General features: G+C 48.4%; 1 protein-coding gene across 1 annotated transcript in view; it reads right to left on the bottom strand.

Annotated features, from left to right (window-relative positions):
- Positions 1–17868, bottom strand: part of LOC311330117 (eukaryotic translation initiation factor 4 gamma 1-like) — a 58237-nt gene that overhangs the window by 31391 nt on the left and 8978 nt on the right. Inside the window, 3 exon segments of the mRNA XM_084462103.1 lie at positions 1539–1622; positions 1727–1835; positions 1990–2064. Coding sequence (XP_084318229.1) covers positions 1539–1622; positions 1727–1792 — 150 coding nt within the window. The 5' untranslated portion in view covers positions 1793–1835; positions 1990–2064.

The raw sequence follows: 17868 nt of genomic DNA, 5'->3' as shown, positions 1-17868 counted from the left end.
AGGAGAGAGAGGAGGAGAAGAAAGGATTAAGTGATTCACTTGACATCCAACCCGTTATCGAGACATAAGCCTGAGTTATTGGTTGTTTCTGGACAGGGCCATCAATACTGCTCACCCTCACTTGTAGAAGTATCCACTCCTCTGCCATTCTGTGACTGTTCAGTTAGAGCATTATACTTCTATCAAGTCCGTTGGACATGGTTCATAGTACTGGAGGGATGCTGACTAAACGGCTAAAATAAGCCCCCATTGAAAGGAAGCTAACGCAAACAATATTAATGTTGGTTCAGACAAGGTTCCTTCATTGACATTCTGCTGCTTCTCTCAGAGTGAATGGGGCCAGGGGAACGATGCCAGCTACATACAGCCTCCACAAAGAGAGAGAGAGGGGGGGGGGGGGGGGGGGGAAGAGGAGGAGGAAGTAGTTACCTGCAGTGACCTGAATCCTCCCTTCAGCAGTACATCACACACACATACACACACACACACACCATGGGAAGCAAGGAGAGGAAGGAGTGTGTGAGAGAGAGGGAACGACAACCAGTTAGGATGACAGAGCAGAGCCACTAGTCCCTCCGTCTCCAGCAAAGCAACCAAATACCAAGCAGCATGCAGAGGTACAGAGCATAGGTGTGTGTGTGTGTGTGTGTGTGTGTGTGTAATGCCAAAAGCATACAGGCCTCGCCCGTCACTATGTGTGAAGGGTATGTAAGGAATCAGTATACAGTAGTTGAGGATGAGCATGTCAGGTGTTTAAATGCTGATATTAAAGAAGGGCTTTAGAAAGGCTAAAGACCTGCGTTGGCGCGAGTTGATCAAGGCGTTCGTGAATAAGCAAGTCAAACGGTTAACAAGAAAACTCCACACTCAAATCCTTCTCGGAGAAAAACTTTAGGACCCTACCGCTACCCTGCTACACCGACCGACGCGACCCAGCCACTCCCCCTAGCTCCTGGTCTCCGCCCGCCCGCCCCCCCCGTCACTCCCCCTAGCTCCTGGTCTCCGCCCCCCCCCCCCAGTCACTCCCCCTAGCTCCTGGTCTCCGCCCCCCCCCCAGTCACTCCCCCTAGCTCCTGGTCTCCGCCCCCCCCCCCCCCCCCCCAGTCACTCCCCCTAGCTCCTGGTCTCCGCCCCTCCCCCCCATCACTCCCCCTAGCTCCTGGTCTCCGCCCCTCCCCCCCGTCACTCCCCCTAGCTCCTGGTCTCCGCCCCCCCCCCGTCACTCCCCCTAGCTCCTGGTCTCCGCCCCCCCCTCCCCCCTTCGCCAGCACCGTGGTCAGGCCGTTAGTACCTGTTGGTGTAAAGTTCTGGACCCTGGTACAAACTGGAGAAGGGGAGCAGGATAAGGCAAAGGTCAGAGGTCAAACCCAGCTAGGGGGGAGAAGCAGGGTTAAACAGGCCTCTTCCACAGATACACCCACCCGCACACATACACACACACACACACACACACACACACACACACAGGGGTGCAGGCGGTAGAGGCAAGCGAGCAGGTGGACGATGGCGACAGTGGGCAGTGCGGAGGGAGGGCGTACCTGTCGGGGCTGCGGCGTCGGGTTCATTTGCGGAGGCGGGGGGGCGAAGACCACAGAGGGGGGCTGCCCGGGGGGGAAGGGGGGCTGCGAGGGGGGGGACGTCGGACAAGATTGAAGGGCGGATCCGACACGTGAACCTGTGTGTGTGTGTGTGTGTGTGTCGGGGGGGCGGATGGTCTGTTCCCTACCTGTGAGAGTCCGGGGGAGGGGGCGGGGTGGGGGGGTCCTGTTAGAGGCTGCGGCGCTTTATTCATTTCATGAGGTTCTGCATGGGGGGGCTCGGTCCAGCACGGGTATCTGGAGGGAGAACACAGGGGGGGGAGGGGGGGTAGTGAGGTGGAGAGAAGTCAGATAAGGAAGTGGGAGACAGGGGGAGTCTGTGTTTCGTTATCAGTGTTTGTTTTCAGGCTCGGCCCCGGTGGGGGGGGGCGGGTGCGGCGGTGATACTCACACAATTATGAACTGGGTTCAGTCCCCGGCGAGAGGACAGGGGTCTGGGGGAGCGCCTTACGAGGGGGTCTGGCCTCTGCTCTCCCGGGAAGGAGGGAGGGAGGGAGGGAGGGAGGTAGAGGGAGAGACATAAGACGAAAGAGTGAGTACACAGGGCAGACATGTCACCTTCTGCTGAAGGATCCCATATCTCTACCGTTCTATTATGACAGCCTCGAGAACTCTGAGATCACATGACGTAGGCCTAATTGGCATCACACCCAGAAAGCACACCTGGTATAAAGGAAGTAAAAATTAGGGTGTGTGAGGTGCTCGGACGTTTTTCTTGGTTTCAAACGTTAACACCGCTTATCTGCCTAATGTTGTGTACGTCCCCCTCGTGACGCCAAAACAGCTCCTCTGACCCATCGGGGCGCAGACTCCACCTCTGACTGTGTCCTCTGGTTTACTGGGATTTCTATAAATATTGGTATCTACTGTATATTTGTATGCTGGTCTGATATTGTGTATAGCCTAAATGTTGTATCTGATTGTGTCACGTTGAAATGGATTAGGCTACATTATTGGGAGTGATTACATTATTTGTATTAGTTGCTACAGGGCTACAAAAAACTAAGCTATTGTTAGAGGGTGAATTATTTCCACGTATTTTAAAAGCTGTCGCCGGGCTGTTTTGACGACATGAGGAGGACCTACATAATAGTGTATGTTGTGGCTGATCGGTGTGTATGCATGAGGGAAGACACACACACAGAGCAGTGATCCGACACACATACACACAGAGCAGTGATCCGACACACACACACACACAGAGTAAGTGTAGGAAAACATCTGAGTCACGCCGAGTTGATTTTTTAGGCGGGGGAGTCACTCTCCCCTCAGGAAGAGGAGCCTAATCTACACCCACTCACCAGACAAAGGAGGGCAGATCGATGCCAAAAACAAATAAACAATGATAAGACTAAAGACACTGACAAACACCTTCACCAGAACTATCACTGCCACAATACTCAACCACAATCTGATATTGTAGCCAGGTAGGTTCAACTTTTCACACACACTAGGAATTTGTTCTGGACTGTTGGTGCATACAATAAATAGACAACAAAAGACAAGGTGCAGGAACAAGACAGGACAGTGCAGAGAGAACAGTAGAGACAATATACTACTCAGTGAAATGCTCGATGGCAAGTAGAAACTGCTTTTGACAACCATCACTACAGTCTCCTAGCCCCTAGTCTGGAGTCAAGCACCACAAAACATGGGCATAGGGGCGGAGCCAGCACATTACCTTTCATATCCAGAGGCCTTTTTGAACAGCCAATCATGAAGGCCAATCAGCCTCCCCTCACAAGCAGGTCAGTCTGACAAACGTCATCATGTTGCATTTCGTAACACGTGGGAACCTCAACCAAGGCTCCCAGCACCTCCCTGCTCTCCAACTAGGAAATACTGCTGATAAACAAGAAAAGCCAGCAATCCACTGGTGCGGGTTTCACGATTCGGGGTGCCAGCCAGGCAGGGCTTAAAAACGAAATTATTTTTCAATCGGTTCGCTCCGAGCAGAATCAGCATATTTAACGTTTCCGTTCTCGTGTTCCGCCACCAACATAGCATTCCTGAACCAGTTAAGAATGAAAAATAACGTTACGTTCACCGTTCCGGGGGTGTTAGCCTATTAAGACTCTATAGGCCTACAGTATTTCTTGTAAGGTATAATCAACAAGTCTAGGGTTGTGGTGGCCTTATTGCCAACAATATTAGCCTTGATGTGTGCTGTATTGTAGCCTTGTTGATTATCTCACAAGAAATACTCAACATTAGTCCTATTCCTTAATCCACACCGTAAACTATGCGCAGGTCTATCATACTGTAAGTCATCATCATAGCTCAGAATCATTTAAAAAAATATTTCTTGTACTGTTGCTGCAAGCTATTCTATTCTGCGCCTGTAGGCCTATTGTTTGTTTTTATTTCGTTTTATAATGTTTTATGTCATTTATTTATTATGTATTAACTTATGTCTTGCCACCTACCTGTACAGCACTTTGGCTCGACCACAGTCGTTTTTAAATGTGCTCTATAAATAAAATTTGAGTTGAGTTGAGATAGCAAACAAAAAAATATTCTCTTGTGGCGATACACATTTCAGAGACATCCACCAGACTGCTGCTGCTTGTATGCCTATACGACAACAAATATAATTTAGTGCAAAACATTTAATAGGCCCATCTCTTGAACACTAGGCCGATAAAAAGCCCTTACCTGACTGGAAGTTATAGCCATTCAACGGAGCGCTTCGTTAGGCCTACTCGTGGCCTATTCAGATGGGTATCCACTGTATCCGACTGTATCCACATGCTAATAATCTCTAACCATACCATAAACGTCTGAACTAGGCTATGGTGTGTTGTTGTAATATCTAAATCTCTTCATTTCGCTAAGCAAGCATTTAAGATCCCGACTGTGAAATAACAGATTTAGGGGCCTAGGCTACATTACAAAAACAGGACAAGATGAAGGCTACAAATTTAATACATTTAATTTAGCCTATTCGGCCATTAAAGGCTCAGCTTTTTTTTCCTTTTCTTTTTAAAAATTATTTTAAGTTATATAGGCCTAATACAAAGAACGAAAAAATAATGTTATTAACCGGTTTTAAAGATTTCAAATGAACGTTTCTGTTCTGGAACAATTAAAGACCATTTCGTTTTCGTTTCTGTTTCTCGTACAATACCGTTAGTTTTCGGTTTTCGTTTCCGTTCCTTGAACCGGTTCGGAGCCTTGCAGCCAGGTGCCATCAGGCCTGCCGATTTTAAATCATCACCTCCAGGGGTCCTCTGAGCAGCCGGTTCAAATTCACCTCTGCAGGGGTCACACCGGTAGACTCATGGACAGCGTAGTTCAAAGCGAAACGGAACTAAGGGAGATGTTTGTCCCAGGACTTGTGATGGTCACCAACGAAAGAAGCAATCATGGGCTTGAGGTTCCGGTTAATCCTCTCAGTGAGATTAGTCTGAGGGCGATAGGCAGACATCCTCTTCTGGCCGACATTCCACTGCCTGCAGGTGGTTTCGAAGACAGCCGAGATGAACTGTGATCCCTGGTCTGACAGGATGTAATCCGGCACCCCCCAGCGGGTCAGGATCTTGTCAGTGAGCTTCTTGGACACTGTACCCGCGGTGGCCTGGCGTAGTGCAAAAAGCTCCACCTACCGGGAGTAGTGGTTCACAAAGACGAGGAGATAACAGTTGCCGTTGGAGCTCCTGGGGAAAGGGCCCATGAGATCAACCCCCAACATCTCCCAGGAGCTGTGGATGATCGTCTGTTGGAGCATCCTGGCAGGTCTGGCACCCCTGCACATACTCCTTGACATCCAGGTTCATGTTAGGCGAGTAAGCCAGAGCTTGAAGGCGCTTATAGGTCTTGAAGCGGCCAAGATGGCCTGCCAAAGGATCATCATGGAAGAGGTGTAGCAGTTGGGGCCGGAGAGAGGGGGGCACATAAACCTGATACAGGGTCTTATGCAGTACCTGGCGACTCTATACACCTTATCCTCCAGGATAGTGAACTTGTTGGTATCCTTCGCTACCACTTCCCCGGCATCCAGGATGGATTGGTAGAGGCCAGTGATGGCTGGATCCTGCTGTCGGGCCTTCCAGACCTCCTCATCAGAGACCTGTAGATCTCTTTCCATCTTCGGCTGGGTAGTGGAAGAGAGGATTGTGGCACACACAGGAGAGGCCAGGCTTGGAGAATCAGTTGGGGCTCGTGACAGCATCGGGGACGGTATTGTACTTTCCCTTTCGGTACGCCACAGTGAAGGTTAACTCCTGCAGGCGCAGAGCCCATCTGATAAGTCTCATACTGGGCTTCTGGAAGAGTGATCCGTTACAATTGTGAAGAGCCGCCCTTCAAGGTAATACCTCCATTTATCCAGGGCCAAGACCACCACAAGACACTCCTGCTCTGTGGTGGAGTAATTCCTCTCCGTTTTATTCAGGCTGCGGCTGGCGAATGCCAGGACCTCCTCTGATCCGAGCCCAGTCTGCTGAACCAGTACAGCACCCAAGCCCACATCACTAGCATCGGTGTAGACCACAAAGGGTAGCTGAAAATCAGGATGGCCAAGGATGGGCGAGGTCACAAGACATGCCTTCAAGGCCTTGAAGGATTCCTGACATTTCTGGGTCCATGCAAGCTTGACTCCTTTCCGCTTCAGTGCTCTGCCAGCTGAGAGAAATTCAGCACAAACCGATGGTACCATCCCGAGGAATCGATGTACTTCCTTAATATTCTTGGGGACAGGGAAATCCTGGATGGCTTGGGTCTTTTCTGCATCCACTTCGACTCCAGCAGAGGACACGACATGACCCAGAAACTTGAGAGGTGTGGAAGAAATGGCTCTTCTTCATATTGACGGTCAGTTTAGCCTTCCTCAGGGAGTCCAACACCGCTTGGATGTCAGAGAAGTGTTGCTGCATGGAGGGAGAGTAGGGTTGCAAAATTCCTGGAATATTCAAAGTTGGAAACTTTCCATGGGAATTAACAGGAATTAATGGGAATTAACTGGGAATTTTGGGGCTATTTATACCAACTCTATTTACCTCATCATAAACAGACATAAATATAAACATTTTGTATTGTCATAAGCAGAGATTTCTAATACACATTTTAAAGATTACATTTTTAGCTTAGTCCATTTGTGAGCCGTCTTGGTGTGCAGGATTCTAGGGATTTGCTGTGCATGTGATGGAAGAATGCCACTGTGTTCAAATGCATTGTGTTCCAGTGCAGCTGCACACCGGGAACCGGTGGTTTCGCCAGATCTGAGTATGGCCGGATCCCAGAGCGGCCTATTGGGCCACCGCTCCCCAAGGATGGTTAGTTTAATCTCGGCTTGAGAGTTCGTCACACAACAGCAATCCTGTCTGGTGTTGAAATTACGGTTGCGAGCTGAGATAGTCAGGGAGTTGTCTCTCCCTTTCGCATTGCTGACCGGCCAGGTTGTGTGACGAATTCTCAAAAGTTAATAGGGGGTAACTGGACACTAGGTCAGGGTAAATTGGATACCAAATTGATGAAAAATGGATACAATCCTAAAATAGGTATATAAAATAAAATAAAAGATTGTTGGAAAAAAGATGCGCCATGGAAAATTTCCAGACATTTTCCAGAAATTCTCCGCCCCTTTGCAACCCTTAGGGAGAGTAAATGATGTCATCAAGGTAAACAAAACAAATCCATCCACGGAGCTCTCCCAAGGTTCGTTCCATCAACCTTTGGAATGTAGCTGGAGCATTCTTTAGGCCGAAAGGCATGACCTTGAATTGGTAGAGCCCATGGGCACACACAAAGGCAGTTTTGTCTTGACTCGCCGGGTCCATCTTGACTTGCCAATAGCCACTGTTCAGGTTGAAGGTGGTGAAAACGGCAGCTCCAGCCAGTGATTCCAGGATTTCCTGAACTGTGGGCAAAGGGTAGGCATCAGTGTGTGTCACAGCGTGAAACGAAGCCCTCCGGTTTTCTTTGGGACCATCACCACCGGCGCTGCCCAGGCGGAAGATGAAGGCTTGATGATGTCTTTCTCCAGCATGTCATCAATGAGGTCTTTCTTGGCCTGGAGCTTGGGGGGTGAGGTTCCGTAAGGCTTCTGTTTCAGGGGAATGTGCTGCGAGAGAAAAAGCTTGTGCGTGAGATTGTCAGTACGGCCCAGCTTCTCTGTACACACATCAGTGTTGCTCTGTAGCAACTCCCAAAAACATCTTTTTCCTTCCTCTTGCAGTTGGATATCCTTCATGGCCAGTGTCAGCACATCGTCACAGTCTTGGGGAACCATGAAAGCATCAGGGCAGATGGCTGAGAAGAAAGCCAATGTAGGTCCCCAGTCGTTGACATTCAGAGGGCCATTTCGGAATGTGTACTTTCCCCGGGGATCTTGCTTAAACCAGTAGCTCTGTTCACTGCTGTCAATTTGCAGACCACTGAGGACCAAGAAATCCAACCTGAGTACAACAGGAAAAGCTGCGGTCTGCGGGAAGAACACCAGAGCAGGCAAAGACAAGGTGCGATTATGGAGAGTGAATTTCAGGTCCTTCCATCCGAGAGGTAATCTGGCTCCTCCATCAGCCAGGTACAAGGGCCCCTCCGTCCAAGGCTCCAGCTCATCTGTGTCACTCTTCACCTCTTTCCACAACATCTCGTTCACAAGGGTATAGGTTGACCCTGTATCCACAATAGGGCTGCACGATTATGACAAGATAATAATTGCGATTATTTGCTTCAAAATGGTAATTGGGATAAATAATTGCGATTAATATTTCTAAGTAATAGCTTTAGCTCTGCACAGTTTGCATATGACCTGCTGGGCTTGAGGGACATCATCTTTTTCTTAACGAAAATGCTCCCAAATCACGGACGTTGATCCCTTTCTTGCTCATTTTTTCACTACTCACGGCTGCAGGTACTCTTGTGACACTTGTCTTGACCTACTGCTATCTGTCTTCTCAGTGAAGTTTCTGCGCACAGCGCACTCAGCGGGAACGCATGTGATTGGTCAGGCAGCATAAGCGGCTGTGATTCGTCTGTGTAGTCCTAGCACACTCAATTCAAAGCAAAATTATTAATCACATTAATTGCGGCCTTTTGCGATTAGTTAATCGCGGAGGTCATAATTGCGATTTCGATTAATTCCCGATTAATTGTGCAGCCCTAATCCACAATGGCACTTCCTGTCTGTGGTAACTTTTGCCTATTTAAGACCACTCACATAATCAGTTAACCGTTTATTCTGCATCGTCAACTTGCATAGACAAAAGTGCCTTCCACAGCACTGGCTAGACCGTTACTCCCACATGAACTCTCAGCAACCCCTAGTGCACCTACACAATGCAACATAACACATTTGTATAATAAATCACTTAATCCCTTTATAACACTGTCCATGGACCGATGGTGAGGGAGACCACCAGTTGATGGGGACGTGAGGCTTCAGATACGGAGGCGCCTTTGAAAGGTTGACATGGGAGAGGAGGAGTCTGGGTAACCTCAGAGGGTGTGAAAGAAAGAGAAGTAGGCTGGTGGCTGTGATGGTTTGGAGTTCTTGTTATTGTAGCCACCTTTATTGGTCTTGTAGTAAGGGCAATTTGCAGGTGAGTGTTCTCCTTTACATTGCCAATACATCGGAGCCGGGGCGAGCTGCACTGCTGGGGTTGATGGCAGAGGGGCCGGTGTGGAGGTAGTGTTAGACTGGGGTTTCACCGATTTCTTCCGCTTCTTATATTCCAGCTGTCTCTCCCAGTCCTTTTCCAGCTGATGGCCCAGGCGGACCAGGGTATCCACGGAGGTGACCTGATTGCTCCTTAATTGCTGGAGAGTCTGGGCTGGATGTTCTTGAAGATCCATGTGATAATCTTGCCTTCTTCTATGGCCGGTTTCCAACGCTTACCCAGTATAAGCGTAATCACGGATGCCTTCCCCTTCCTCCTGGACACGGGTTCGCACTCTCTCTGACAATTCATCGGGGTAGTCCTCAGCCAAGAAAGCTGCACGGAATCCTTTCTCAAATTCTGTCCAGGTGGTGACCTTCAGCCGAGCAACATCCCACCAATCCCTCGCTGTTCCATGCAAGACGTTTCAGAGGGTTGCAATGAGCTCCTCATCGGTGAGAGGGTGGAGTGCTAGGAAATCCTTGCACTTATCCAAGTACAGTAGGGGATCTCGGCTGTCCTCAACCTGGCCATAAGTTGGAAAGTGCAGCTTGATAGGGCGTCCCTTTAAAGCAGTTCCTCAAATCTCCATGGATAGTGAAGTCAGTGGGAGAGGCCAGGCCCTGATCCCGGATCTCTGTGGACTGCAGTCGTTCTCCAGTCATCACCACTAGTGCTGGCTCAAGGGGTGTCGTATGAGTTCCTGAGCTCTCCGATACCACCGCATGCACTGAGCTCTGTTTAATGGAGGTCAGCTCCAGGGTCATGGTTCCCAACTTATTCGAGCAATTGATGACTTCTGTCTCTAGTTGTTGCATCGTGTCCTTTATAGGGCCTACGATGAAAGTGAGTCCAGAACCTCCAGAACCGTAACCTGATGCTGTTGCAGCCGCCACTGCAGGGAGGCGTTGAATTCATTCCTGGTAAATTCCAGTTTTTTCTCCAAGCCTCCAACAGTGTCTTTTGATTCTCCTCCTGGATACTTAAGAACCTTTGAGTGAGGATCTCCACTGCTCCTTCCAGGCTCTGTGGTGCTGGTGGCTGTGTAGCCCTACTATCGCCAGGGGACGCAGATTGGAAGTCTAGATACTCTGTCAACTCCATGTCCAGGAGAGTGTATGAAGTTGGGTCTGTTGGCGGGCGACAAAAGCGTTTTCCAAGGCATCCCCAGCCACATTGCCTGGGTGAACCACAGGGGCATTTCCTGGGCTGTTCCTACGGGGGTGTGGTACAGGCGGGGTTCCTGGCTGCCTCAGGGGGTCCAGAAGACCCAATAGGTCTGTGTCCATTTTGTTTGCAGAAGATCCTTGCTTTCTCTTCCGAGAAGTTTTTCAATGTTTTTTTCTTCTTCAAGTCTTACTTTTCTTTCGGAACTGCATGGTTTGTCATTGAGTCATTTAGTAAATGGGTCCCACCTGGGGTGCCATTTTTATGTAGCGGTTTCACGATTCGGGGTGCCAGCCAGGTGCCATCAGGCCTGGCGATTTTAAATCAGTTTGGTTTTGTCAGTCAGGGACGTGTGTCAATGTCAAACCCTACAAAGGATGCATGTATCATGTACCATGTACTTCTCATGAACCCTTACGACTATAACATGAACCAGCAGACAGAAATACAGATTGACGCCTTAAATCAGTTTCATACTGAATAGCTTGCAATTCAACCAAAGTCAATCAATGTCACCAACTTCCACAGAATCAGCAATTAGCAAACAAAAAATGCAAAGTCCTCCTTTAAACAGTTCACTCACGTTTAAACCACGGCCCAAACAATTCACACAATGTGAACCCCAATATACCCAGTAAAGTCAGTCAGATCATAAATGTTTTGTTCCATACTGAGGTTGTTTGGGGTCGTAACCCGTAAGGATCGTACTCACTCGTGAGTGGAGTCAGTCGTTTAGTCACAGTCGCAGTTCTGGGAGTCTCGTAGCCTACCAGTGTTGCAATCGCTAAACGCTGGTGGATCTGCAACAAGGAAAGTAATCCAGGCGCAACGACAAGAATACGGATGACAATTGTATTCCCAGAGGAACGTATTCCACAATGTAGACTTTCCAGAACTCACGAACCGTGCGAACCGACCGTGCAGGAATGACTGAACTGAACACGAAAACAAACACCAGACTATGTCGCTTGTGAACGATGGCCACCGACGAGGTAATTACATAGGTCTTACTAGTAACGTTACTTTTGACAATATATAATGGTCATATTTAAATTATTATTCATCTTGAGCATGCACAAGAGTACCACTACGGATGCAGAAGTAGTCTAAGTTTGCTGCGCTCGCCAGCTCTCCCAAAGTGTATTGTTTTATCCAGTTTTCTTCACTTGTATACCATATCTCCGCGTTTAAAACCGCGCACTAACATTGGCGGTACACAATAATTTGATTTTTTGGATCCGACGCTTGGACATCGAGCCCCAAGTCTAGATCAAAACAGCTACGCTGCCGCAGCTAGCCGCGGCTAGCCAGCCCTAACCAGCTCCTGACTGGGATAGCCCATTAGCCAACAGGGGACAGCCGTCCCCTGCCTTTCCAGTACCAACCCAACACACCGGAGGCCGTGCCTTGCTCCCAGTAGATCGCGTGAGTATTACCAGCACTACTAGGTAAGTAGCCCCACTCTCCCGGCTAGCACTGCTAGTTAGCAGCCCCCACTCCCCCTGCTAGCACGGCTAAGTAAGTAGCCCTACCTCCCCGTTAGCATAAATACGTAAATAGCACTCCCTCTCCCCGCTAGCATCGCAGGTTCATTGCTATTTTCCAGTTTTATCCACCTGCATACCATACCTCCGTGATCAAAATCCCGCATAAACCTTGGTGGTACCTGAGAGTCCGACGTCTGGATCTCGAGTTTGCTGAGCGGGATTTACAAGCCAGCAACTGAACCTTGCTTTTAGCAAGTAGATTGGGTTGGTTGTCCTCTGGTTTTCGTTGGTCTTACAGCTTGCTGAGCGTTGTTTTGCTCAAGCAGGAAGAGCTTTTTGCTAAAACCCTGCTTTTAGCAAATAGATTGGCGGTTTTATCCTCTTATTTCAATTCCGCAATTATTTTAACGAGTCTTGCGATGGCTCCACACCCTACCGCCCCAAACTCTTCGGGTTGCCTCCAGCGTAGCCAAAAAATCTCAGAGTTGGAAGGTAGGATCTCTATTCTACACTCTATATATCAAGCCGAACATCTCCTGGACTCACTGCTACCCGACCCAGATGTCGACGTCCAGCCTCCCACTGCTCCACCGTCGGCGGCATCCGGGGGTGGGGATGTGGATTTTGATTTCCTCCTGAGTGAGAAATCCTGGCCCAGACTCGGACCCGGACCCAAGCATTTAAGCTCCACCCCTTGGACCACTGTTAGGAGGAAACGAGGAAGGGAAACCTCCAGGGTCCCCTCCCAACCCTCCGACGACGACACCCTCCTATTGAGGAATAGCTTTGCTCTACTGGCCGAGTAGAGCAAGAGGTCCAAGGATACTAGCATCAGCTCCTCGTCCTGGCTCCCTGCTACTGGGGCTCATTTCACACCCCGCCCTACTCAGTACCATACCCATACTCCGCAGCCCACCCACACCTCTCTGGTTGGTGAGCGGCATAATAGCCAGGCTAATAAGCCTGCTCCCCGGCCTGAGCATAGCCCAGTCCACCGAGGGGACCCCCGGCCCCCACCCTCTACCACTTGGCCTTCAGCTGTGAGGCAGCAAAGGAAGTCCCCTAAGCCCAGTGGGCCCGCCACTGATCCCTCCCCCCCATCTGTGCTCGTCATCGGATCTTCCATGGTGCGCCATGTAGTGGTCCCGAAAGCCCGGACCTGCTGCTTCCCAGGAGCTAAGGTCTCGGACATCAGGACTGTTGTCCCATCACTCCTCGCAGATTATCCCCTGGCCTCATTCATTATCATCCATGTCGGAACAAATGACATCAAGCTCCAGCAGTCTGAGCGGCTGAAGGAGGATTTCAAGGCCCTGATCTCCACTGCTCAGGCGTCAGGAAAGACCTGCATCATCTCTGGCCCGTTCTCCTCCCCCCGGTATGGTGATGCCAAATATAGTAGGATCTTTTCACCACTTTCTTTCCATCCTAGTAGGTCTGGTGCCCGTCTGCTCAGTATGAATATGGACCTGACGCTGAGATCTTCCAGCGTCTGATGTGGGGTTAGCCCGACCCGTCTCAACCACCCTACTGCCAAACATAAACCTCCTGTACCCGCGGGTCGGGCTACACCAGCTCCATCTCACCAGCGCCCCATCACCATAGACCTTGATTCCCTGCCCCTCACTGAGACCTGGCATAGCGACGCTTATATTTCTATAAACTAATTCTGCCCACCTGAACATGCCATTCAGCGAATTATCTCCCACCGCACCCCTATTACCATAATGAAACAGTCAGGTGGATCTAATATAAAAAACCTGATATCCGTTCCAGTGAATATACTATCCAGGCCTACTAGACAGGCGAGCCAGCCCTTTTCTCAGGAAGCTATTTCAATGGCGATTCAAAATGCCAGGTCCCTACCAAGCAAAACTTTTCTCATTAATGATCTTATATGTGAACGTAAATTAGACTGTATGTTCCTAACTGAAACCTGGCTAAATATAAATGGACCAGCAGCCCTCATTGAAGCCTCTCCTCCTAACTATAACTTTTTTCAATCTATCAGAAGTGGGAAAAAAGGTAGAGGAACAGCCACCATAGCTACAGATGCCCTCAGCTGCAGGACCATCTCCTTTGATGATTTCGCCTCTTTTGAATACCACGCTATTGTCCTAAAATGCCAGCCCCCAGTTCTGGCAGTAACCGTGTATAGGCCTCCCAAACAATGCCCTGCCTTCTCTACAGAATTTTCAGAACTCCTGTCCATCATCCATACAAATTATGATAAGATTATCATCATTGGAGATTTCAACATACACGTAGACACTGAGGCGGACTCGAAAGCTAGGGACTTTATCAACCTCCTAAACTCCATGGATTTTACCCAACATATCTCTGAGCCAACCCACAACCGCGGCCACACCCTTGATCTAGTTATTACTAAGGGCCTGACTATCACTGTTTCCTCTATTAGTGACCTCGCCCTCTCCGACCATTTCTGTATCTTCTTCACTGCATTGGTTCCTAAAGTCAAAAGTAGTACTGAGAGCTTTATCAAGAAACGTTATCTTACCTCCGCAGTAGCCGATAGTTTTAGAGAAATAATGACCACAAACAATTTATCAACTCCAGAAGTGGGGCTCTTAGGAAATATTGAAGACTTGGCAACTAGGGATGTGCACGGTTAACCGAGTACTCGAGTACCCGAGTAGGCAATCTGCTAGTCGGAAAATAAACACTACTCGGTTAATCTAAAGGCTATATAATATGGCATGTTTGGCCATGAAAGCGCGCATTTCTGAGCGCCTGTGCCATTGTTACCAAAGAGGATAGAGCGTTGGCGGCTGCCTGGAGAAAAGCGCTGTATACGGAGTCTTTTTTCGAGCGCTCCGGCGTTTTGAAAACATTGCCATCTCAACTTTTCAGAAAGGTGCTGCCAACATCACTGCGGCTCTTTCAGGCAACCAATGATCAGATATTAGATAGGGCATGACTCGTCAGCTGTCTGGGGATCACGGGGGACCCCCCTGCCTGGCTATTAAACTGAATATCTGAAAGTGCACCGATCGTAAAAATAATAAATGCAGCCAGTTGTCAGGGGCAGTGATGACTGATTACTAGTTGATTACTGTCTAGCCAGCTAACTGGTTACGTTTTAAAAGCTATATTTATTTACATGGACACAGTTCTTGGGTGCAAAGTTACGTGGTCACAAAAACTAGCAATAACTAGTGCTGCGAGCAGCAGTGAGCGGGCCCTCGCACCCCACGCGTGTCGGGGTGCTGCGCCGTTAAAAGGCTGTGCTATTTCGGTGTGCAGTACTGAGAGAAACTTCCTGTCACCAGTAGGTGGCGCTCTAGGCGTGACTCAATACCGAAGCATAGATGTGTTCAGGACGGTACCTTGATGAAGCGTGAGAAATGTTGAGTAAATCGGATAACGTATGTAGGAGTTATGAGGACTTCCTGTTTCACCAGTAGGTGGCGCTGTAAGTGTGACTCAATACCGACACATAGATGGGTTCAGAAGGCCACCTTCATGAAGCGTCAGCAATTTGGTGCAAATCGGATGATGTATGCAGGAGTTATGAGGACTTCCTGTTTCACCAATAGGTGGCGCTATACGTATGACGCAATACTGACACATAGATGTGTTCAGGACAGAACCGTCATGAAGCGTGAGCTATATCGGACAAATTGGATAATGTATGGAGGAGTTATGAGGACTTCCTGTTTCACCAATAGGTGGCGCTATAAGTATGACGCAATACTGAAACATAGATGTGTTCAGGACAGAACCGTCATGAAGCGTGAGATATATCGGACAAATTGGATAATGTATGGAGGAGTTATGAGGACTTCCTGTTTCACCAATAGGTGGCGCTATAAGTATGACGCAATACTGACACATAGATGTGTTTAGGACAGAACCGTCATGAAGCGTGAGATATATCGGACAAATTGGATAATGTAAGGAGAAGTTATGAGGACTTCGTGTTTTATGGCGAAATGTCAAACTTTGGCGGGGCGCCGCGGCAAGGCTGTTTGGTGAAAACTCAATTTTTTTTGATAACTTTTGATCACAAAGGTCTTAAGATGAAGCTGACCGGATATGAAGTTGATCGGATGAAATCTGTAGGAGGAGTTCGTTGAAGTACGAGGCATGGAAATGGTCAAAACACGGACAAAATGGCACATTAAGAGCAAAATGGCGGACTTCCTGTTGCATGTTGGGTATAGCTCTAAGAGACATTTTAGTGTGTCTCGATGAACTACATATGCCCACCGAATTTCGTTCGCCTACATCAAACTGGAAGGTGGGGCTCGCCATTTTAAATTTTCCAGGGGGCGCTCTTGAGCCGTTTTGCCACGCCCATTTCCGTCACCCATGAATTATCAAATTTTTCACCGGGACTGACGTATCTGCAAAGTTTCATCCGTTTTCATCGATGTTTAGGCCGCCAAAAAGGCATTTGTTTGGGGAGAAGAACAAGAAGAAAAAGAAGAACTAGTGCTGCGAGCAGCAGTGAGCGGGCCCTCGCACCCCACGCGGGTCGGGGTGTGGCGCCGTTAAAGGGTGTGCTATTTCGGTGTCCAGTACTGACAGAAACTTCCTGTCACCAGTAGGTAGCGCTCTAAGCGTGACTCAATACCGACACATAGATGTGTTCAGGACAGTACCTTGATGAAGCGTGAGAAATGTTGTGTAAATCGGACAAAGTATGTAGGAGTTATGAGGACTTCCTGTTTCACCAGTAGGTGGCGCTGTAAGTGTGACTCAATACCGACACATAGATGGGTTCAGAAGGCCACCTTCATGAAGCATCAGCAATTTGGTGCAAATCGGATGATGTATGCAGGAGTTATGAGGACTTCCTGTTTCACCAATAGGTGGCGCTATACGTATGACGCAATACTGACACATAGATGTGTTCAGGACAGAACCGTCATGAAGCGTGAGATATATCGGACAAATTGGATAATGTATGGAGGAGTTATGAGGACTTCCTGTTTCACCAATAGGTGGCGCTATAAGTATGACGCAATACTGACACATAGATGTGTTCAGGACAGAACCGTCATGAAGCGTGAGATATATCGGACAAATTGGATAATGTATGGAGGAGTTATGAGGACTTCCTGTTTCACCAATAGGTGGCGCTATAAGTATGACGCAATACTGACACATAGATGTGTTCAGGACAGAACCGTCATGAAGCGTGAGATATATCGGACAAATTGGATAATGTATGGAGGAGTTATGAGTACTTCCTGTTTCACCAATAGGTGGCGCTATAAGTATGACGCAATACTGACACATAGATGTGTTCAGGACAGAACCGTCATGAAGCGTGAGATATATCGGACAAATTGGATAATGTATGGAGGAGTTATGAGGACTTCCTGTTTCACCAATAGGTGGCGCTATAAGTATGACGCAATACTGACACATAGATGTGTTCAGGACAGAACCGTCATGAAGCGTGAGATATATCGGACAAATTGGATAATGTATGGAGGAGTTATGAGGACTTCCTGTTTCACCAATAGGTGGCGCTATAAGTATGACGCAATACTGACACATAGATGTGTTCAGGACAGAACCGTCATGAAGCGTGAGATATATCGGACAAATTGGATAATGTATGGAGGAGTTATGAGTACTTCCTGTTTCACCAATAGGTGGCGCTATAAGTATGACGCAATACTGACACATAGATGTGTTCAGGACAGAACCGTCATGAAGCGTGAGATATATCGGACAAATTGGATAATGTATGGAGGAGTTATGAGTACTTCCTGTTTCACCAATAGGTGGCGCTATAAGTATGACGCAATACTGACACATAGATGTGTTCAGGACAGAACCGTCATGAAGCGTGAGATATATCGGACAAATTGGATAATGTATGGAGGAGTTATGAGGACTTCCTGTTTCACCAATAGGTGGCGCTATAAGTATGACGCAATACTGACACATAGATGTGTTCAGGACAGAACCGTCATGAAGCGTGAGATATATCGGACAAATTGGATAATGTATGGAGGAGTTATGAGGACTTCCTGTTTCACC

The sequence above is a fragment of the Borostomias antarcticus genome, assembly GCF_949987555.1.
Source record: "Borostomias antarcticus genome assembly, chromosome: 1".
Classification (NCBI taxonomy): domain Eukaryota; kingdom Metazoa; phylum Chordata; class Actinopteri; order Stomiiformes; family Stomiidae; genus Borostomias; species Borostomias antarcticus.
This window is presented reverse-complemented; position numbering and strand designations above follow the sequence as displayed.